General features: G+C 40.9%; 2 protein-coding genes across 2 annotated transcripts; one reads left to right on the top strand and one right to left on the bottom strand.

Annotated features, from left to right (window-relative positions):
* Positions 1–3,172: 3,172 nt before the first annotated feature.
* On the top strand, positions 3,173–7,423 carry LOC113018361 (septin-1-like). The gene is made up of 3 exons (XM_026161425.1): positions 3,173–3,197; positions 3,396–3,449; positions 5,764–7,423. The coding sequence occupies exons 2-3, from the start codon at positions 3,442–3,444 to the stop codon at positions 7,421–7,423; spliced, it is 1,668 nt and encodes a 555-aa protein (XP_026017210.1). The 5' UTR covers positions 3,173–3,197; positions 3,396–3,441.
* A 12,580-nt stretch (positions 7,424–20,003) lies between these two features.
* LOC113018369 (uncharacterized) lies at positions 20,004–23,442 on the bottom strand. Its single transcript, XM_026161435.1, has 3 exons — positions 23,293–23,442; positions 20,868–21,173; positions 20,004–20,459 (listed from the first exon to the last, which is right to left on the bottom strand). The coding sequence occupies exons 1-3, from the start codon at positions 23,429–23,431 to the stop codon at positions 20,218–20,220; spliced, it is 687 nt and encodes a 228-aa protein (XP_026017220.1). The 5' UTR covers positions 23,432–23,442; the 3' UTR covers positions 20,004–20,217.
* Positions 23,443–23,646: the final 204 nt, after the last annotated feature.

Here is a 23,646-nt window from a genome sequence, read left to right as displayed (position 1 = left end):
ACAGACTCATAGAAAATCCTCAGCATTTTCTGGCAGATGTTGAAGGACCTCAGTCGCCTCAAAAAATAGAGACGACTCTGGCCCTTCCTGTAAAGTGCTGTGGTGTTTTTAGCCCAGTCCAGTTTATTGTCAATGTGTACTCCAAGGTATTTATAGTCCTCCACAATGTCAACACTGACCCCCTGGATTGAAACAGGGGTCAAGTGTTTCCTGGTCTTCCTGAAGTCCACGATCAGTTCCTTGGTCTTTGCCACGTTGAGCTGCAGATGATTCTGCTCACACCACGAGACAAAGGAGTCGACCACAGCCCGGTACTCTGTCTCATCATCCCTGCTGATGCATTCAACCACCGCAGAGTCATCAGAAAACTTCTGAAGATGGCAGGTCTCTGTGCAGTGGCTGAAGTCTGTGGTGTAGAGGGTGAAGAGGAAGGGGGAGAGGACAGTCCCCTGTGGTGCCCCTGTGTTGCTAATCACCTTGTCAGACACACACTGTGGGAGACGTACATATTGTGGTCTTCCTGTCAGGTAATCAACAATCCAGGACACCAGAGAAGCATCCACCTGCATCGCTGCTAACTTATCACCCAGGAGGGTCGGCCTGATGGTGTTGAAAGCACTGGAAAAGTCAAAAAACATGACCCTCACAGTGCTCGCCGGCTGGTCCAGATGGGTGTAGACACGATTGAGCAGGTAAACTGCAGGATCTAGGACTGAGCAGCTCCCTCTGCAGCTGGATCCTTAGCTTCCTGTCTGACAGACGCCAGGTGGTCAGACTGGGCAGCATCACCTCATCCCCCGTCACACTGAACACTGGTGCTCCACAGGGGTGTGTACTGAGCCCTCTCCTGTACTCACTCTACACCTACGACTGCACAGCCACTAACAGCTCCAACATCATTGTGAAGTTTGCAGACGACACTACAGTGGTGGGTCTTATCACCAACGGTGATGAGACGGCTTACAGGGAGGAGGTCAGCGCCCTGACCCACTGGTGTCAAGACAACCATCTCACCCTCAACGTCGCAAAGACAAAGGAGTTGATAGTGGACTTCCGGAGGTGCAAAGAAGTACACACCCCCATCACCATCAACGGCGCTGCTGTGGAGAGAGTGAGCAGCTTCCGGTTCCTTGGTGTACATCTGTCTGAGGATCTTACGTGGTCAGTACACACAAACAAAACAGTGAAGAAGGCCCAGCAGCGCCTCTTCTTTCTCAGGAGACTGAAAAGATTCGGCATGAGCCCCCGCATCCTCAGGACCTTCTATCACTGTGCCATTGAGAGCATCCTCACTGGATGCATCACCACCTGGTACGGCAACAGCACCGCCTACAACTGCAAAGCTCTCCAGCGAGTAGTGCGGTGCTCTGAACGGATAATTGGAGGTGAGCTTCCCTCCCTCCAAGACATCTACAGGAAGCGGTGCCTGAGGAAAGCGGGGAGGATCATCAAGGACTCCAGTCACCCCAGCCATAAACTGTTCAGACTACTTCCATCAGGAAGGAGGTTCTGCAGCATCCGGTCCCGTACCAGCAGACTGAGAGACAGCTTTTTCCATCAGGCCATCAGACTGCTGAACACTTCATAGACACCTCAGCTTCACTACTGGAACTTTAACATTATGCACTCCACACTGTACAGTAATGCCACTGTTTTGGACAACATCGAACTGCTAACCTCTGTATATTTTATTTTATTTTATATATATGTACACACACACACACACACACACACACACAAATGTATATACACATATTTGGTATACATATTCAGTAATGCGCATACATTCTTATATTTGTACATATATTTCTTCTTATAAATCTCAGATTCCCATTCTTGTATTTTGCTTTGTTCCTATGTTATTGTATTTGCTGTTGCTTGTGAAGCTCGCACACAAGAATTTAACTCACATGTGCTGTACCAGTGTACCTGCACATGTGATGTGACAAAAAAAATGGTTTGATTTGATTTGCGAGGTAGTAAGGAACTCTGGTTTCTAGGCTTTACCCCCTCTGTTTACCATTCGGTTTAACAGTTGTCATAATGAAACAAAAAGTCCAGGGCTGTGTGTGTGTGTGTGTGTCTGTGTGTTGTTACGAGTTCAAAATATTGGGGATGGATACAAGAGAAAAAACCACAATAACAACACTGGTCCGGCCGGGTTGAGTCAAACGATGATTTTAATGATCACACACGTGGGAGATGGACACTGATGCAGACAGCATCTGATCTCTAAATGGTGGAGCATTGATCAAACTCTTATAGCCTCTGGTGCCTCCACCTTATCATAAAAGCCTAAACATTCACATGCTTTCTCTCACATAGCGCCTAAGCTACGACCTTGGCTCCCTGTTTATCTGCTCCTGCTGAGATGGGGCAGAAAACTCCTGCATATTCTGTTCTCTTCTAATCAGACAAATAAGGCGATGACTTTCTGCAAACAGTATTTCTTATAACTCAGCAGTATAATGCATCATAAACAATATCATTCATTCACAATAAATCAGCAGTCTAATTTAATGCAAATCAGTTTAACTAATGCAATAGTTATCAGCTTATTCTAATTCAGGAGAATAATGCAAACTAGAACTACAGAATAATTCACAATCTTTAGTTAGGGGTATAGCATGGCATAAAATAATATTATAATCTAACAGTGTGTATTTAAGTTAACAGAGTGAAGCAAACAGCTTGATGCCATTCTGGAAATGAGTGGGGAACAGATGAGTGAGGATTAGGTACAACTCCAGTATTCAGTCTGGGATAGTCCCTTCATGATCCTGTGCACATTCTGTTTTTATCTCCGTTTTGTTGCTCTGTCTCATGTCACTGTGTGTGTGTGTCTGTGTGTGTGTGATAACCCCAGTAAGAAGTGAGTTCTGTTCCTGGGCTCCCACAGAGCAACGTTTTTGTCATTTTTTTGTCAAAGCTGCCCATTTCATTTCAAAGCTGTGACAGACTTTAGACTGATTTGCAACACACACAAAAACACACATGCAAGGTGGAAACACTTTCAGTTTTGTTATGAGTAGGGGGGTGGGGCAACATTGCTGCTCAAATTCCCGTCTGTTAATTCTATGATTTCCAAAAAGTCATGTGATTGCATGGTCTCATCGTCCCTCCTCTGAGGGTATAAAATTGTGCAACGCTCCCTTCTCTGCCTCCTCAGCATCACAGAGCTTCCTGATACAATACAGGTAAGATCACTTGAAATGCTGGAATCAGGGGATCAAGATAAAATTACAGATTACAGAAAGAGAACATTTAACTAATTGAAAATGAAGATCCTGATTGTAATTATTCTCCTAATCATCAGATCGGTGTGAACAGAAAGATCTACCAAATGTAATTCTTTAGAAATAGATGGGATTAATTTTTTTTTTGTTTTACTCCAGAGCAAGATTTTCCTGACACCTCACTGTGTGGATCTCTGTCATCAACATGGCAACGTAAGTACAATAAGTACAGTTAAGAGATACAGTTATCTTCATGCTTTAATATATCATCATGCGCATTATCATCAAAACTGATCGTAAAACTGTACAATTGAGTGAGCTTATCCTTACAATATTGATTTTTATCTTGGTAAATGTATTTGCATTTTAGCCTCACCTATGAGCTTATGCCAAGGTGAGGTATCTGGTGTCCAGAATTCATAAAAATTGCTATTCCTCCTGAAGTAATAGTCAGAATTTAGGTTTTCAGATAGCGATCACATACAGTTAGGGGTGGGTTTAAAAAAACTGATTTCCTGATTAAAATCAAATTTAATTTGAATGTAATATCGAGTCATTAAATTTTGAAATCGATTTTTAAATATAAATGTTGTTTTACCACCAAACAGCTAAAACAGCAAACAATTAAAAAGCAGGTAAATGGATTGCTCTAACTTTGCACACTTCCTGCACAACTCTTTCTCTCTCTTAGTGTACTTCTAGACCATTTTCCCATCTCAAATCTCTGTTTTCTGCATTATTTGCTTGCTTATTACGCATCAGTCTACTGTTGTGTACAGTGCTGTCGACTGCTTTTTTTTTTTTTTCAAACATGACTTCCAACAGGAAAGCCTAATTTCTGCTGTTCAGTATCTACCGGATAGCTTCCGTTTTTGATCTACTGCAGAATATTTTTAAGATGATTATCTGCTATAAAAGACCAGGCCATGAAAATCTCCTTCATATTTTTCTGCGTTTGACCATCAGTCACTTTGACACAAAGGTATCTGCTGTGATGCTTACACCTCTGATGAAGTCCCTTAAGTGCCAGCTTTGTTTTTAACACATAGATCGTTTACACAGAGTTTGTAATTGCAGAGAAATAGTCAAATAATTTGCAATGAAATATTCTTAATTTAAAAGGTTAATCAGGTTCGAATCATTTGTTGAATAGTTTAGTATTTTGTTTGTTTGTTTTTCTTTATTATTATTATTGTTATTTTTTTGTTATTTTCTTCTTAAGTATAACTGGACATTTTCTATATGCTCATGTAAAGCTGAGGAGCACGAGCCAAAGAATTTCATTATGGGTAAATGTGGCTACACTGTTTATCTGTATATGACAATAACACTTGAACTCAGTGACAATACTCAGTCGTACATATAAGGTCAAGGTTAAATTTGTCATTTTACAGGCAATAACTTTAGTGTGAACCCATAAAAATATAATATGTATATCCCTGCCCCATTAACTTAATCATTTAGGTCAGTATTCCCATCCTTTTTTGCGCCACGAACCGATTTAAGGTCAAACAACATTTTCATAGACGGGCCTTTAAGGTGCTGCGGATAAATACGCCAGCCTGGGGTAAATCCAAAAAGCACATGAGTCCAATCTGGGTTTTGTATTTTCTGATCAACCAATGTTGAGGTATTCCCTAGAAAACTTGCTCATATTTAGATAATGCATAACTTACACATAGACCTTCTGGGGGAAGCTCAGGAGACTGAAGATTATAATCCTCAGAGCTAGAGAGAGCAGAAATCTCTGAGTGGCACTTGGCAAAAGCGGGGAGAAAGAACCACTTAAAAAAAGAATTTTGAATTAATTGCTTTTCAATTATAGATAACTAATGTGAAAATATGTAAAAGATTTATGAGACACAAATTACACGTAACACGTTTACAAAGTAATAGAGTTGATGGGACACATTAGCAGAAAAAGAGAAACTTTTATTTGAAATAAAAACATTTTTTGTCTGTGTTTGTATAAATATCAAGACCTTCTCTTACTCATACCCCGCCTCTCCCCCTATGATAGCTGGGATAGGCTCCAGTGCCCCCCTGCGACCCTGAAAAGGATAAGCGGTGGGCGCTGGATGGATGGAGGTTGTGAAGTGTACTTCACTTGTTTCAGACCAAATTTATCTACTGGAACAAATACACTAACCTAAACCTGAGCTTCATCCTGAGGCTATACTGACTTTAGCTTTTGGGTGGAATCATTGTCACTCTTTGAAACTATTGTGTTTTCAGTATGTTGATATAGGATACTAACAGCCGCTAATATCTGCTGTCTAGTAATGTTTGTTGTTTGGTCCGCTTGGATTAATGTTTTTATTCTGGTGGCTTAGACTTAGTAATTATTTTTAGGTCTGTGTTTATAAATGAGTAGATGGCTGCATGGAGGGAAGGATCATAGGTTTGTACAAAGATAGGTTTAAAATCTTTCTTAACTGTCCCCAGCGATGTATTGGATTTGCAATGGATAAAAGCCACCACATAAAGTTTTAAACACGTGTTGAGCTGTGTTTAATTTTTTCAACAGGAACAACTCATCTAAATTCAAGGCTGTCATCTCCAGAAGTACTTTGATCTCTTCAGGATCTCCTGCTCTCTACCATCTGAAACCAAAGAAAGAGGAGTTTGGAACGCTGACAAAAATGACTGTTGGTGAAAAAAATCAAAAAAAGACAAATAAAACCATCTTACTTGTGGGTGAAACAGGAGCAGGAAAATCTACTCTGATCAATGCTTTGGTCAACTACACCATGGGAGTGAAGTGGGAGGATGGAGTCTGGTTTCAGATCGTAGAGGGGGAGAAAAATGAAAACCAGACAGAAAGTCAGACATCAGATGTGGTCGTGTACGAGATTTTTGGCTTTGAAGATGAAACTCTGCCCTACTCTCTGACCATCATCGATACTCCTGGATTTGGAGACACCAGAGGGATTGAACATGATGCAATCGTCAGTCAACAATTATTGGACTTGTTTCGATTGGACGATGGAGTTCATGAAGTTCATGCAGTGGGTCTGGTGATGAAAGCGACAGATAATCGACTGAGTGAGCGACTGATCTACATATTTAATTCAGTGATGTCTCTGTTTGGAAAAGATGTGGAGAAAAACATTGTAGCTCTCATCACACACTCAGATGGAAGACGACCTAAAAATGCTCTCAAAGCTCTTGAAGTAGCAAACATTAAATGTGCCACAAACGAAAAGAATGAGCCTGCTCACTTCCTGTTTGATAACTGCCAGGATGAAGCACGAGCAGAGGATGAGCTAGAGGAACTTGAGCATTCCTATGATGTCACACAAAAAGGAATCAAGCAGTTGATGTGTTTCATAGCAGAACTTGAACCTCAACAGCTGGACACAACTGTGGATGTTTTGAACACACGCATCAAACTGACGGCCTGCTTTCAAAACTTGCAAGACAGAATTGAGAAGATTGATTTGAAGATCAGTGAGATTAAAAAGACCGAGGAAGATGTGAAGCTCTATGAAAAAGGCTTGAAGAATGATGAAAACTTCACCGTGGAAACTGATGAAGTTTACAAAGATAAAGAAACTGTCCCAGGTGGAAAGAGATGGCTTAGTTTTTTGAAAGGAGCTGTCACTTGTACTGTCTGTGAGGAGACCTGTCACTATCCATGTACAATTGCCAAGACTCCTGGAATGTGTGAGGTTATTCAAGTTGGCAACTGCATTGTTTGTACCAAGAAGTGTCCTGCAGAAAAACATGTGAAAGACACCTGGAGATATGTGAACAAGACAAGGAAAGTGAAAAAGACCATGGAAATCTTGAAGAGAACATATGAAGTAAACCAAGAGGAGAAAAAGACCCTTTTGTCATCTCTTGAAAAGGAGAAAGAAAAGCTCGATGAGGAGAAGAATACTCTGGTGAATGAGTCTTACCAGCTTGTTCTCAAGCTGGAGAAGATCGCCCTGAATGTTGATTCATTGTCCACCAATGTCCATCTGGACATCCTGATTGAGAAGATGATGGAGAAAGGAGACAAAGAAAAGGTTGAGAAACTAATGAAGATAAAAGCCAGCCAGAGTAAAGGAGTCCAGACAGTGCTGCAATATTATTACAGCAAAGTAACATCAGCTGGAAGAGCAGCATATAACTATGTCTTCAAATCTGGCCCAGACAGCAGTGTAGACCAGAAGTTCTGCACTCTTCATTTAGATGATTAAACATCAATAAAAAATGTATTTCTTTTGTAAGACATTTGATGTTCATTTCATTACCAAATTAGAAAATAGATTTAATTAAATGGAGAGTAGAAACCTGTCTTCTGTACCTGGACAGGGGCTTAGAGACACTTGATTTCCCAGGAATCATTTTCCTGGAGAACAACCTTTATCACATGAGCATAAACATCTCTAATCAGCTTTTAACATAAGATTGTAGATACTTTATCTACCCCATATTTGGGAAACGCTTCTGTTAAATCAGTATAAAATAAAGAAAGAAATATGAAAACAACAATAATAATAATACAGGCAGCATGATGGTGCAGTGGTTAGTACAACAGAATGGTCCTGGGTTGAAATCCAGGCTAATTCCCTTGAGATGACTCCACAAAATTGTCAAATAGTTCTCCGTACTCCTCCCATGAGTCATACACCCAGTCACTGCAGAATCATCAGAATATGACATTAACCCAGAGTTGTCCTGACGTTGAACAGGAATAGAGAAGTCCTAGACAGAGGACTGCCCAGTCTCACATCCTGTGCCCAGTCTGTCAGGTTGTCAGTAATCTGTGAGATGTGAGTCTGTTTGGAACCTGTTGATGGTAATAATCACCTTTCTATTCTCATGGCTGCCAAACATAAAGCCTGCTCCCTCTTTGCTTTGCTGTATTGCAATTGAAAAAATCCAATAAAAAAGACACTTTTGTACAGCTACTGAATCATGCTGTTCAGATACACCTGTTGTCCCTATCTGACTCTCCTGGAACTGTCAGAAGATCAAGTGTGAAGACGAATCCACACATGAAGAGACTAGCAGTGATGTGGCAACCAGAGACCATGGAAACTCAGTAAAATCCAGGAAAACAGTCATGAATGACGAACAAATCCCTACAAATATGGATGGAGCTTAAAGTTAGACTGAAATGTTAGCATTCCTTTATTGATGCTAAAATATTCAAAAAAGTACATAGAATGAAGTCTGTTAAGTAAAGCTGGCATGTTTTATTCCTTAGCTGTTTCCACATTAAATCTTCTCACTTTTCCATGAAACCTGAATAAAAATCTGTTTCACTCAATCAGTTTGCTCAGTGTCTTTATTCAATTATCAGCTGCAGTTTACTGTTTAACATTTTATCTGCTTTATTGGAAGTGTTTCAGGTCACACACACACTCAGCAAACAAACACAAACCTCTACGAGAGCTGAGCTCTACAATTCATGTTCAATGCAGAGATGCATTCAAACCCTTTTTTACTACCATGTTTCACATTCTCCACAAATCAACTTCTCTCCACATATCATAGTTTCTCCCACCAGAGATGCAAGTATAGGAGACAAGGAAGAAACACAAGGACAGAGGAATCAAAGCAGCAGGCATTTAATGAAATGAGACATCATCACCTTGGTTTTTTTATTTTAAAGTTGTGCCATTAATGTTTTACAGCAGCTGCATCATAAACAGTTTAACCTGCTGTGTTTACTATCTCGGGAATAATAGTGCTCTTGTTTCATGTTTATTTACACTTTTAATTAAATCCACAGCATGGATCAGTGATACAGATATCAGAGCTTTTTTAATCCCAAACTCAAAACCAGTGAAAAATGTGATCATCTCAAGGAACTGAAAGAGCTTCTAAAAAGAACAAGATGTTAAAGTAGTGCTTAATCTTAGCAAAAACTCTCTGTTATTTGTTAGTGTGTTGTGATGGAGCTGCTTAACCCGATAGATTTGTTTACATATTCCACTCTCCGTGTTCCCAGGGCCCTATAAGTCATGACTACGATCTTAAATTGGACCCTGAACTTGACAGGGAGCCAGTGCAGCTGAATCAGCAGGGGCGTGGCATGGGAGTGTTTGTGATGCTTTATCAGAGGCCTGGCAGCAGCATTCTGAACACCCTGCAGTCGTTCCAGGGAGGCGTTACTTAAGCAAGTAAACAAGGAATCACAATAGTCTAAGCGAGATGAAACAAAATCATGAAGAATCATTTCCAGTTCAGAGCGTGACACAATGGGACTCAGTGATATTTCTTCAATGGTAAAAACAAGAGCGAACCAAAGATTTAACGTGTGTGTCCAGAGCTGGGTCAAAGGTAACACCAAGGTTCCTAATGGAGGGTTTAATATATGAAGCAAGAGGGCCTCGATTTTTAATGTCCAAAAGGTCACATTCATTAGGGGTCAGACAGTGGAATGTGTTGAGTATTATAATCTAATATATGTTGGAACAATGATTGACTGAAAACTGAACTGGGAGACAGACTGTGACTGTGTGTAAAAAAAAAAAGGGGCAAGAGCATTTGTTATGTTTGAGGTAAATTTTCTGGAGTCTGTTTTCTCATTTTCATTGGTGTCATGATTTGGATATTTATCTGTAAAAAAGACAGAAAATCGCTCACTCTAATTGTTAAATGGGCTAACAAGCTGACGTTTCCTTCATTATGTTGTATTGTGCTTATTTGTGCAGTTAGAATTGCTAACTTAATGCAGACTGGCTTTATACTGACAGCTTCAAATAAAGTAACCTGAATGTGTTCCTTTTTAATCTCTTGATTTAATCTCTCCTGAACAGGAGACTGACTGCAGGACACACAGGGCTTCAAGCACAGTAAACAGATTTAAAATCAAGGAATCTGACCTTTAGTTACCTCTGACAGTTTTTTTACTCACATTCAGGAATTTGAGCCAACAACAAAGATGAGTGTTGACTTCAGGAGAGCACAGAGAGATCACTGTCCAATTAACATCCATGGGTCCTTTTCAGCATCATCTTTGTCACTGCTGATTCCTTTGTGTCATCATGTGTTGAGAAGAGAGAACAGTTATAAGGGAGGAGCAAAAGGAAGCCCTGAAATCTGCATCCAACAAGGAATGACAAGTGTTGGCTCACCAGTGATCCCAGCAGAGCCACTGGTTTGGCTCCAGTTGTTCTAGATTCAATGATGTTGTTGCTACAGATACATGTCAGCATCTTTATTGAATTTAATATGAAGCAGAAATGGTGTCATTAGGAGAAGAAGAGGAGAACAAGTCCGGTGAGGAGGCAGCAGCTCTTAAAGATGAAACAGCAGCTCAGCCCTGAGCTCAGAGAGCTGCACATGAAAAAGCTCCTCAAGCAGATCATGTCAGAGGGTCATCAACAGGAGGAACTGTTCATATCATAGGATGAAGGATGCTGTCAGCTGGATGAAGAAGGTTATTTAATGGCAAACGTTCACACTGAAGTCAAATTGTTGTCGTGTTGAACAGATTCATGTACTGATCGTCTCCAGAATGTTAGAAGAGCTTCAATGAATCATTAGAAACAACTTACAGCTGCACAGCTGTGTCAAACACATCTGTGTGTCATTGTGGGATTGTTGTGTTTCTACATGTGACACACGTCTAAAACATGCACACAATCTGAACACAAACAGGGACTCATGTGTTCCCACAGCCAGATGCTGAGAGCCATTTCCTTGTAGTCCTGTGTCTACATACATGAACCATTAGATGTTATTGGAATGATTGGATAATTGGAGGTGAGCTTCCCTCCCTCCAAGACATCTACAGGAAGCGGTGCCTGAGGAAAGCGGGGAGGATCATCAAGGACTCCAGTCACCCCAGCCATAAACTGTTCAGACTGCTTCCATCAGGAAGGAGGTTCTGCAGCATCCGGTCCCGTACCAGCAGACTGAGAGACAGCTTCTTCCATCAGGCCATCAGACTGCTGAACACGTCATAGACACCTCAGCTTCACTACTGGAACTTCAACACTATGCACTCCACACTGTACAGTAATGCCACTGTTTTGCACATATTCAACTCTGTATATTTTTATATATTTTATTTATTATTTTTTTACTATTTAAATTGTAAAAATGTGTATACACACACACACACACACACACACACACACACACACACACACACACACACACACACACACACACACACACGTAGGATAATATTTAGTATACACATCCAGAAATGCATACACTATTATATATTGTACATATATTTATTAGTTTCAGGTTGGCCATTCTTGTATTTTGCTCGTTTGTGTTGTTGTGTTTGCACATCTCTGTTGCTTGTGGGGCTCGCACACAAGAATTTCACTCGCATGTGCTGTGCCAGTGTGCCTGCACATGTGATGTGACAATAAAAGTGATTTGATTTGATTTGATTTGAATGATTGTCAGCTTTGATAGTTTCATGTGTGTTTAGCTGGACGCTGTTTGATCCTCGACATGTTTAAAGGTGTCCAGTCCTGAGACACTGGGGCTGGAAACAGCTGTGATGTCATTGGACTGTCACACAGACAGAAGTGCATGAAGTGAGCAGCCGAGGAGCCGCTGATGTTTTGGATTCAACAGCATTTGAAAGGTCGACACAGACACATTTGCACACAGAAAGCTGAATCTGTCATATGCCACAGTGAACTCACTGTTCAGTGTTTTTCAGGAAGCTTCTTAACTGCCTCTGCTGCCAAACAAGCAGCTGATGTCCTTGAGAAGAAGCTGAAGAAGTCTCCAACAACAAATACAGGAAGTGGACTTTCAAATACTAGATTCACTTTAGACTCACAGAGAAATGACTCAACCAGCTGTGTTTGACTATATGAAAGGTCAGTGTGTGTCTGCACACAGACTGTTGTGTTGGACTGTTATTCAGTTGTCTGCTGAATGTTTTCAAATGTCTGCATCTCAGCTGTGATGAGGCTGGGGGTCACGGGAGGCCACCGTAGCAGCCTCTTCAACATCATGACATCATCATAAATGCTGCTGGACTGTCTGATGGGCTGACGGTGAAAAAGCCGTCGGGAAGGAAACAGAAGACGTTTCAGAGGCTGCAGCAGATTTCTTTGATTCGGGGCCTTTTTCAGCTTTATTGGACAGAGCAGTGAAGATAAGTGACAGCAAAGCAGAGAGAAAGGGGGCGTGGCCCGGGTCAAAGCCAGGCCAGCTGCTCTCCACCTCGTGGTCACCTGCTCATCCTAGTGAGCTCCACCAGCAGCCCTTTCACACACTTTACACTGTCAAACACTGTGTGTGGACCTCAGCTAACAACAGGCTGCATTTAAGTCTGGACTACATGCTTTTATATTGTTTTTATTCCATCAGCAGCTCAACATCATGAGCAGCTTTGACATAAAGACATCAAACTCAAGCTGACTTTAAACTACTTTTAATACAGGGGCTCAAAAACAACAACATCTTTATTATATATCAGGACAGAAAGTCATTTCATCTCAAAGGGAAACAGCTTTATTTGGAATAACCAGCACTATCAACTGGTTTGGGATCTCCACCAGTTTCATGTCTTTGCAGCTTCTCCAACAAAGTTCCTGTAAAATCAGCATGTTTGTCTTTATTGGTTTGATAGTGATTGATTATTCAGTCCCAATCTGCTGTCATCTAAAGAACAAAATGATGTTTCTATGAGTCACAAAGCTCCAGATGTTGTCGGCTTCACAAAGAAAACAAAGAACTTAAACACAAAGTGTTTGGAGCCAAAATGTTCCCAAGCTGCTCTTTTTGAAATGGCAGAGGTACAGTGGTGTCTAACAGCACACTGTGGAAGGCAAACATGTTATTGTTGGATGAAACTTCATGAATCCTTTGTAGATTTGAGCTGTTGGAGCCTTTCTTTTCTCTTCAGGTGTACAGATGCTGAGGAGGCAGGTGAAGCAGGTGGAGCTGTTGTGATGCTGCAGAGGGTGTGTCTTAGTAACTCTGTGAGGCAGAACTGGATCCAACATTGTGGATGTGTTGATGTTGGAGCCATTAAGAGTCTCTGGCCACACTGTAGGATTTCCCTTTGATCCACTGTGGGGGCATTTTGGAGTCTGTCAGTGAAACTCTTCATGTTTGTGTTTGACTCCAGTTTATAGAAACAGAGAAATGTGTCATGCTTTTGTTCGGCCTCCACAAATACACACATTTGTTCATTGGTTGGACTTTTTGGAAGGAGACACATTGAAAACCATGTTAATAAGATCTTGTTGTTTCCTGTGGATCCGACACAGAGAGTGGACTTCAGACAGAAAGCGTGGAAGAGATTTTAGAGGCCGTGTGTGGCAACAGGAAGTTTCTGTGTGTTTGCTGATCTTACATGTGGAAAACAACACGTGATGTTTGTGAAGTTCTACAATGATCATTGTTCTCACAGCATTTTGAGTGGGAACAGTTCAAACTGGGAGTAGTGGGAGTTATTTACTGATTGAAACAAGCTGAATGTTTCTGTGACGATGAAGATCAGCAGCTCAGCTGATCAATGAACTGACATCTATCAGTCGTTTCATGAGATGAAGTCATCAGCAGACATTTGTTCTGACTGTGTGATGAATGTCAGAACGTCAGGGCTCTGCTTTAGTCACTGCTTGATGATCATTGGCTCATTGTTGAATCCAGGGGCCCAGTCTGACCTCTGACCTTTGCTGCAGGTCTTCTGTGTTATCTCCACTTTCATGTCTGATCTTCTGCTGTATCGTCCAAAATAAACATCTGGATCATTTCCAACACTTCAGCAGATCTTTAGTTTGGGCAGTGCAGCACAAAATAACACATATTGTACTATACTGCCCACTTCCTGATCTTATTGGATCTGTGTGTGAGGTTGGTGAAGGAAACACATGTTTACTGAGTGAGTCGCTGCCATTAGGAACTAGTTTTTATATCACAGCCTGGAAATCACACAGGACCATTTCTGCAAGTGAAAAGTCGTCATTGGAGGAAAATCATTGTGTAGTTTGTGCGACTGAAGAATTGTCACAACTACATGTGCTGCTGACCTTTGACCTTTTCTTTAGGTGCACAGAGGAGTCTGTGGAAACATCCAGAACTGAGGCAGTGCTACAGATGCTTCAAATAAAGTGGTGTATTATCCATGTTTTCTATGGATCACAGCCAGTATCCTGATCTAACGAGCCCCCTTTGTGTGGATTTTAGAGCCTCTGACTTTTGCTGCGTCTGCGTCTCATTTCAAGCACAAGAGCAAGAAGTGGATGAAGAAACGGGGCGAGTGGGGTCAGTGTGGTGCATGTTGGCTGTGCTCACACATGCTTTCACAAAGAACATGTGTGTTCATCGGCAGCATTAAGGTGCACGTTAGTCTTCATAATAATAAAGTATTCTGACTTTATTCTTCTGAATCCTCACAGTCATGTTGCAGCTCTGCTTTAAGAAAATGTTCTACCAGGATGTTACTTTCCTAAACATGTTCTCCAAATGTTCCAAAGACTTTGTTCTAAGTAGTTCTACATGATGAAACATCCACACTGAGTTTAAGAAGGACACACAAACACCATCTGTCCTTTCATCATGTGTACAAACGTGTTCAGATGTCAAATGTACCGTGAATGGATGCAAATGTGGATCGTTCCAATAACATGAGACAGTTTTGTAAGTGGATCACAGTCTGAAGTTCATTGAAACCTATAAGAACATGTTATTCAAACAAACTTTATCCAACAGGAAGCAGCATCAGGGGAACAGGAAACATTCAAACATGTTTCCTGTAAGAACTGCACAAAGGAAGGAAAACACAATCCTACACACGAGCACTTTAAAATGGACATTTAGCTTTTCAAACATCAGGGAGCTGCAATAACAACACTGTGCCCATTCTGATCAGACTGAAAGATTTATAGAGATTTATCCATGTGCTGGAAAAGGTTTGATATCAACATCTATGCAGATCAGTAGGAGCATTTTCTTCATATTGATGTAGAGTTCAGTACCAGGAATATGTAGAATTAACATCTGTGTGCATGACGAGTGATGAAGATTCAAACTTTCAAAGGACGTCAGAGTTGGAGTCTCTATCTGTGACTGTCCCAGAGGAACCTGCCTGAGGATTATTACAGATCTGTCTATCTAGAACAGGGGACAAAAACTCAAGGCACACTTTAGGTCGTGAGCCAAACAAGATAAGCATTTATTGAACACACTAAAACAATTTCTTTTTTTTAAACATAAATATGAATAAAAACAGACAGGAACAATGTTCCCTCTGAGCTGCGCACGTGCGCAATTGCGCACTGCTGGCACGTCTGCGCACAGGAAAAGAATCGAATCTGAATTGAAATTAACATTAAAACTTTTACAATTCTGTTCTGCAGTGTTAGTCAGTGACTGGCTCCTCCTGTATGGGATCAGAACGATGCCTCCTTATCCCACAGCCCAGCCAATGATGCGATTCACATTCATATATACGCAGCTAATCAACGTGGTTGATGACAGCGTCCTTATGTGCCGGTGTTTTAGCAAAGCGGCTGATGTGGAGTGAAGCCACGTTAATGACAACGTGTACAACCATTGGAGATGTGAGCAGGACAGACGGAACAACTGACGGACAAAGTGTGGACTTTATACCAGTTTTTAAATTGTGTTGATCGGCCACGTACAACCAGAGTTATGATAAAATATCTGCAATGTTTGTTTTTCTTCCTGAATACTGTCGTTGTTTATATTTACTGCAGGAAGAAACGGTGAAAACGCCGTTTTATAAGGAAAACGCTCGAAAGCCTGTGAGCAAAGAACTAACCTCCCGCCCCTCCACCCTTTCCTATTGGTGGAAAAAATGTACCATGTGGACCAATCAAAAAATGATATGGCATTTAGTTGTTTAGGGAGGGGGGAAGTTTTAGTGATGGCGGTGTTTTGAGATGTGAGAGATTTGCGACGTTTAGAGCAAATCTTGTTTAGTTAGTGTGTAGTTAGGGTGTAGTTAGTGTGTAGTTAGTGTGTAGTTAGTGTGTAGTTAGTGTGTAGTTAGGGTGTAGTTAGTGTGTAGTTAGTGTATTTATTTATCTATTTTGCAGACAGAGAGTTACAGGATAGATTACCCGTCAGGTTATCATATAGCCCGACGGGCGGGGCAGAGATAGATTTTGGTCGCCCGACCGGAGATATCGCTACCTCTGGAACGTCGGGCAAGCGATTTTGTGAGCCCTGCAATAAAATCCAATGTTTTTATTTCCACATCTACTAAAAGATATAAACTTCTGTTAAATTGAAGAAGAGTTGCAAATTGAGTTAAACCGTCTGGTCGTTCATTGTTACACAGTGTTTCATATCAATATGTGATATGCTCACACATCTCATAATGTGGCTCCAACAATCCTGCTTTGGGTTTGTTTAAGCTCATACATGACAGATTCAAGAGAAATCCTCAGCCGTTGCCACATTTAAACCACCCCAGCATCAGCTGTGTGGACATGTATCTGTAAACTCGGAGAAAACACAAAACTGGACAGAGTGATGTGGGAGACTGGTAAAAAGGTACACATTTTATAACAACAACTCTGAATCAATCTACTGAGTAGAGAACCCCTGTATTAACGTTCAAACTGCCTTAGTAAGTCCATGACGTCGAGTCCAAGTAATCAGAGTGCACATTACAAAGAGAAGTCAAAGGTGCTTGCAAAGAAAAGCGTCTGGACTTCTTTAAGTTACTTGAAGACGTTTCACCTCTCATCCGAGAAGCTTCTTCAGTTCTAAGGTCAAATGGTGGAGAGTCCCAGATATAAACCTAGTGGGCTGTTTGGTCTCTCCAATACAGCCACTTCACAAGCGCATGGCACAACACAGAAGAGCCACCTCCACAGGACAAGACTCAGCAGTCCATCTGCATCTTAAGGTCAAAGGTCACTCTTTCGAGGATGCCAATGTTCACATTTTGGACAGAGAGGACAGATGGTTTGAAAGAGGAGTGAAAGAAGCATCTATGTCCACTGTGAGCGACCATCTTTGAACAGAGGCGGGGTTTACGACACCAACTCTCTGCCATCTATAATCCAGTTTTGAGATCCCTTCCCAGACGCCTTAACGCCCACTCACATCCTGGGCCATCTGATCTCAGGAATTCGCATGATAAGGTGGGGCCAGGTTTCACAATGAACACACCCGAAACTCTGGCTGATTGTGACCCACACCCAGTTTCACACCTTGGCTCAGGCGATTAGAGGATCATCAGGGGGTCCTTTTGTCCCTCTGTGGGGGGAAACTCCCACTAGGTTTATATCTGGGACTCTCCACCATTTGACCTTAGAACTGAAGAAGCTTCTCGGATGAGAGGTGAAACGTCTTCAAGCAACTTAAAGAAGTCCAGACGCTTTTCTTTGCAAGCTCCTTTGACTACGATGACCTGGATGACTGAGAACCTTCACAGACATTACAAAGAGAAAATATATCAATAATATATGATCAAATCATAAATAGCAGGATATCAGACTGTTCGCTCCAACAGAGTCAACATCACATGATATTACATTAATCATGTGATGTAACACAGACAGAGGGCAGTCCTACTGAACTGACTGATGATGAAGTCAAATATAGACTGTAACTCACGTCTGCTCACTGATTACAAACTTCAGTGTGAGTGGATGATGTTTCTGATGACTGGGTGACCTCGTCTCATGAACCTGTTCTTCATCATTATGATCAGTGTGTTTAAGTGGTAAATCAACGGGTTCTTACATGCACTCAAAGCACTCAAAGTGCTTTCACAACTCGCTCAACCAATCATACCCATTCACACAAGCACTTTTCTAAGTTTTCAGTGCTGTCTAACTTACATTCACACATTCAACATTCACACTTCGATGGATGCATCGGAGAGCAACCTGGGGTTAGTATCTTGCCCAAGGATATTTGGCATGCAGACTGGAGCAGACTAGGATCACACCACCAACCTTCTGGTTAGTAGGTGATACTGGAAATGATAACAGTTTGGGCCTGTTCAGAGAGTTTACCTAATATGGACATCAGCTGCTAGTTTTAGAGAAAAACAAGTGTGTTCTTATGTGTATTTTGTGAAGCTGTGAGTCCTTAAACAACAGGATGTCCTAACACGACCTTTCTGTTCTTATTAAGTGTGTATGTGAACGTGCGTCTTACATAAAGTGTTGTGCAAGTGACTTTTGGGTCTGAGTACGTGCAGAACTGAACGTAGACGTTCAAAGTCCAACAGGCTCTCCTGTTCAGATGGTGATACAATGCTGTGCAGCCCATTTTAAGACTGGTTATAAGATGATGATGAGCATACACCAATATTCACTCAGATTAACATAGATATACTTCGGAGATTATGCTGTCATCAGATTCAACAATGATAAATGATTAATCAATGATGGTTATGATTATAAACTGTCATCATAAGAATACAAAATAAAATATCTGTTTTCCACAGTTACCAGCTCTACAACCTGAGCTACAGCCAGTTTAATTCAACCATAGTAATCACTATGTCCTGAAAAGTCTTCTCCATGTGTGCTAATCATTCAATCACAGAGTAGCAGTGACTTTTTCTAATAAAACATTCTCATTTGAGCTCTCTGTTAAACTGTGCAGCTCAAGTCAGGACATCGTTCTGTTCTCCAGGCTCTAGTTTCGGGATTAATTCATGGAGGATTTCTTCGCCCAATTCTGTGTCAATTTGATCTTTTTTGTTTTCCAACCAAACATCAAGTTTGTCTTTTTCCTCCTCAGTGATGAATTTGCTGTAATATTCCACGAACAGTTTGTCTCCAATGTCATTCTACTTCATAGTATCTTCTTTACACATTATGTCTTCTTTGTCTTTTCAGTGTTCTGTTCTGTGTTGTCAAAATTGTCAGTGTTATATTTTCCTTTTTTTCGAAGACATTTCAGCTGCAGTCATGTTCTCATTTTGTTCTCCTGTTGGAAAACAATCCATCTGAAAACAGAAGAGAGAATTCTTATCAGATGAAATTTTGCTCATCAAGGAGAGAAAACGTTGTTTCCTTGCTGACACACAGTAACTGTAACAGGAGTGGTGGTACAGAGGCTTTGATCAGATCAGCTGCTTTTAAAGGCTCTCTGTGTTTTTAGGTAGAGCACAGAGCTCATCTGCTAACATAGTGTAGTTATGGAGGTGAAGGTGGTCCTCTCTGAAAATACACACAATAATTCAGATAAAACTGGTCTAAAGAGTCATACACAAGCATCTTGGTCTCTATAGATAATTTACCCCGTGGTAACTGTCATGTTCTATGTGTTATACAAAACATGACCTTACCGGTCGGTTAGTTGGTGGTGATAGACTTTCATTAGTACATGTTAGCTAACTAGTGACAGAACTAAGTGAAAACAAGGACTGTAAATGTGAAATGTAAAATCAATCATGCTAATGAATGTGTGTAAAAACAAGCATATATGGCCCACTTTACCTCTTTGTTCTCATTCATTTTCCTTTTACAAACTGGAGGAGAGAAACAGAATTTATTAAAAGTTATTTTGTGTAATTTTGTGCTTCTAATTTAAAAATCTGATTGAATGGATATGTGAAGAAGCTTTACGAAGAAGGAGGGAACAAGGGTCAAAGAGGAGGAGGACAGAGTGATGTGGGAGACAGGTAATCCAGGACATATTTTAAAAAACAACACTGAATCAATATACTTAGCAGAAGAAATCCTGTATTAACGTTCCTACATTACAACTACCTTAGTAAGTCCATGAAGGACAGTTCTTGTAATCAAAGTGCATCATTACAAACACAGATAATATATCAGTATTATATGATCAAATCATAAATAGCAGGATATCTGTCACAGCCAGGCGGATCAGCTGCACGCTGATCAGCATTTTCTATCGGTCTCTCTCCTCTTCTCTCTCGCTAGGGCGGAACTCACTGTGGGTTCACGCCCTCGGCCCACGCCCTCGGCCCACGCCCTCGGGAGATGAGACACCTGGGTCTCATTAGGATGATCAGCATTTAAGCCAGGAGGTGACTGCTGTTCGTCGCTGGATTGTTGTCTACCACGCGTTAGTGAAGCCAAGCTACAGCAAGTCAAGTCAAGTGTGTTTCTTTTGTGCGTTGTACTTGACCCCGTCTCCCTGTCTGCAGAGCTCCCTGGATTTTCCCCCCGTGTGATTCCCGAGTGGCGAGTGTTGGAGTGAGAACCTGCGATCGTGTGTGTGGATGATCTGAAGAACGCGTGCTTTCCCCCTGAACTTCCCTGGAGCCCTCGTCTACTCCGCCGCCAATGTCCACGCGTCTGGTCTGCAGACCCACGCGTCTGGCATTGCTGGCTAATGACAATTAAGCATATGTTACACTTTACAGATAAAATACACACAATCATTCAGATAAAACTACTTTAAAGAGTCAAACGTCAGTTGGTGCTAATAGACTTGCATTAGTAAATATTAGCTAACTAGTGACAGAACTCAGTGAAAACAAGGACTTTATATCAGCACTGAGCTGAAACGAACAGGTATTAAAGGACCTTGTGATGTTTTCAGTTAAACACAGACTGTTCGCTCCAACAGAGTCAACATCACATGATATTACATTAATCATGTGATGTAACACAGACAGAGGGCAGTCCTACTGAACTGACTGACTGTAACTCACGTCTGCTCACAGATTGCAAACTTCAGTGTGAGTGGATGATGTTTCTGATGACTGGTTAAAATGTGCAGCTCAAGACTGGGTACCTTTTGTTTGTATTTTTGTTTCTAGTTCATTGATGATTTCGTCACACAAGGTCCATTGATCTGATTGATCCTTCTCTTCCAGCCATTTAGTAAGTCGGCTCTTTTCCTCGTCAGTGATAAATGCGCTGTAATGTTTCACCAACAGTTCATCTCCAATCTGATGGTATTTCCAAGTATCATCTTCAGACATTTGTTCTTCTTGTACCTCATTGTTTGTACATCCTGTGTTGTCAGAATTGTTGGAATTGTCAGAATTGTTAAATGTACATGGCTTAGATTCTCCAGTTGTGTTTTTATTTTGTCCTCCTGTTTAAAGAAAAATCCAACAGAAAACAGAAGAGAGAATCGTGATCAGATGAAATTTACACTCATTATGGAGAGAAAACACTGTTTCCTTGCTGACACATGTGAGATGTTGGTTTAATTTTTAGTTTTATTTTAATTGTTTTAGTTGATTCTATGCTGTTTTATTTTCTTGTTAACTGTTTCAATTTTTAATGTATTATGTGAGTTATTTATTTATTTTTGCTGTTTTATTTTATTGTTTTGAACTTATTTCCTGTACAGCCCTTTGGTCCTGTGCTGGGTATTTTAAAGTGCTTTATAAATCAATTGGATTGGACACACAGTAACTGTAACAGGACTGGTGGTACAGAGGCTTTGATCAGATCAGCTGTTTTAAAGGCTCTCTGTGTTTTTAGGTACAGCACAGAGCTCATCTAACATAGTGTAGTTATGGAGGTGAAGGTGGTCCTCTATTTATGTGGTGGTGATGGTGTTGCATGTGTGGAGGCATGCCTTTTGGCTGCAGTGGTTATTATTATATTTACATGCTTCCAGCTCCCGTTTCTACTCCGTGACAGCTCGTACTTTTCCTTTCTCTCCCTCCTCGTTCACAGACACATCACGGGTATGGCAGTCCATCCTCCCTGCAGCACGGACTACACTGCCCATGATGCTACATTCTTCAGAGCTATGCCTATAACACTCTGCCTATTGCCTTCATATTAAATAATTTTTTTAATAACACTTTAAAAAAATATTTCTTCACGTCTTTATGCGGGCAAGTAGAGGTGACATGGGCCGTGAGATTGAGAACCAGGCATCAGAGCCTCTTAATGCGTGTTTTGTTTGGGTTTCCACCGGCGTGGAATCACCAAAAATAGACACAGGAAAAGACCACCCTGCAATCTGTTTATTTCAACAAAGTGACTGTATTCTTAATACCACCTTTTTAAACAGCAACTGTAACAGAATACAGTTACTCATAGTTTTATATTTTAAATACGTACTCTCGGTACATGTATTCTGTTACTCCCCAACACTGGTCACGTGACAGGTATAACTGTTCCTGATCAGAGGATGACCTGGAGTCCTGAGATTCATCAGCATCAAATCTTCTACTCTCACATGTGAGCCTGGCTTTTCCTCTTTTCTGTTTTGCTCTCTGGCTAAAAATAAAGGATCAACAAATCCACACCAGCAAACTACAAAAACAGTGACAGTTTTTATCATAAGGCTGTTGAACATGTACACAAAACACGTGAATTACAAGATTTGGTCTCATTTAATCTGGTCCAAAACACTTTCTGTGGCATTTTTACACGTTTATGTTTTTCTTTTTTTATATCATACTGCACTTCAAATGAATGTCAGTGAGGCATTTTTGATGTAACAAAGTGTTTTATTTTGTTGTTTTGCTTTCTTGACTCTTTGCTTTTTATGTCAAGCTTTGTATTAGTGTGCCAGTCCCTCATCTTTCTTTCATCTACTTCACTTGTCTCATCACTGGTGTTTAATCCAGCTGTTCTCCACACCTGTCTCTTTTCCTGTTGTAATGTTACCTAGTATGTGTAGATTAGGGCTGGGTATCGTCACTGATTGCTAGAATCGATTCGATCCACGATTCGATTCAATTCGATTCGATTTGATTCAATTTGATTTAAATCTGGGAAGTTTTGACAGTCAGAAATATTATAATTCAGATCAGTACATTTACATATTTCTGTATCTATAAAAAGGAAGCTGACACTTTCCAGACTTTATCACAGGTGTGAGCATCACAGCAGATGCCTTTGTGTCAAAGTAGCTGAAGATAAAACACAGAAAAATAAATAAAATAAATAAATTTAAAAAAATGATATTAAAAAATCAATTCAGGATTTTAATGAATCGATATCATGTTATCCAAGCTAGAATTGATTTTAATCGATAAATTGAAAACCCACCCCTAATGCAAATTGTGTGAAAAACTACAAGATGTTAGCTTCCACAAAAAACAACGTGCTGATAATAAGTGAACATAATATGGGAGAGAAAGCAGCCCTCTGGATAATCTACCTCTGACATCCTCCAGCTGATCCATACAACAAACAAGCATCAACAACCAGGAAGCAGCTTCACCTCTGATCACACACACACTCACCTGGAGGATCAACTCTCAGGCTGATGATGCTGATGAGCTGCAATGAGTCTGTTTCTGCCATGAAGACACGACACTTGTATGTTCCAGCGTAATTAATCATCACATCCTTCAGAATCAAAGACACGTCTCCATCCTTCATCTGTCTGTCCTGCAGATCCACCCGCTTCTTAAAAAATGCATGCTGGTATTTTGGGACATACTGTCCATCGCTGTACAAAAGCACATATTTATCTCCCAGGTCAGCTCTGCTCCACTTCACAGCTCTGATGGGTTTGCCTCGTGGAGCTTGACATGTCAGAGTGACGTCCTCTCCAGGCACAGCTGTGATGGTTTTCTGCTCTGAAAGAGGAAACA

This window comes from Astatotilapia calliptera, unplaced genomic scaffold (genome assembly GCF_900246225.1).
Source record: "Astatotilapia calliptera unplaced genomic scaffold, fAstCal1.2 U_scaffold_7, whole genome shotgun sequence".
Classification (NCBI taxonomy): Eukaryota; Metazoa; Chordata; class Actinopteri; order Cichliformes; family Cichlidae; genus Astatotilapia; species Astatotilapia calliptera.
The sequence above is the reverse complement of the archived record's forward strand: the minus strand, read 5'-3'. Positions and strand labels throughout refer to the sequence as shown.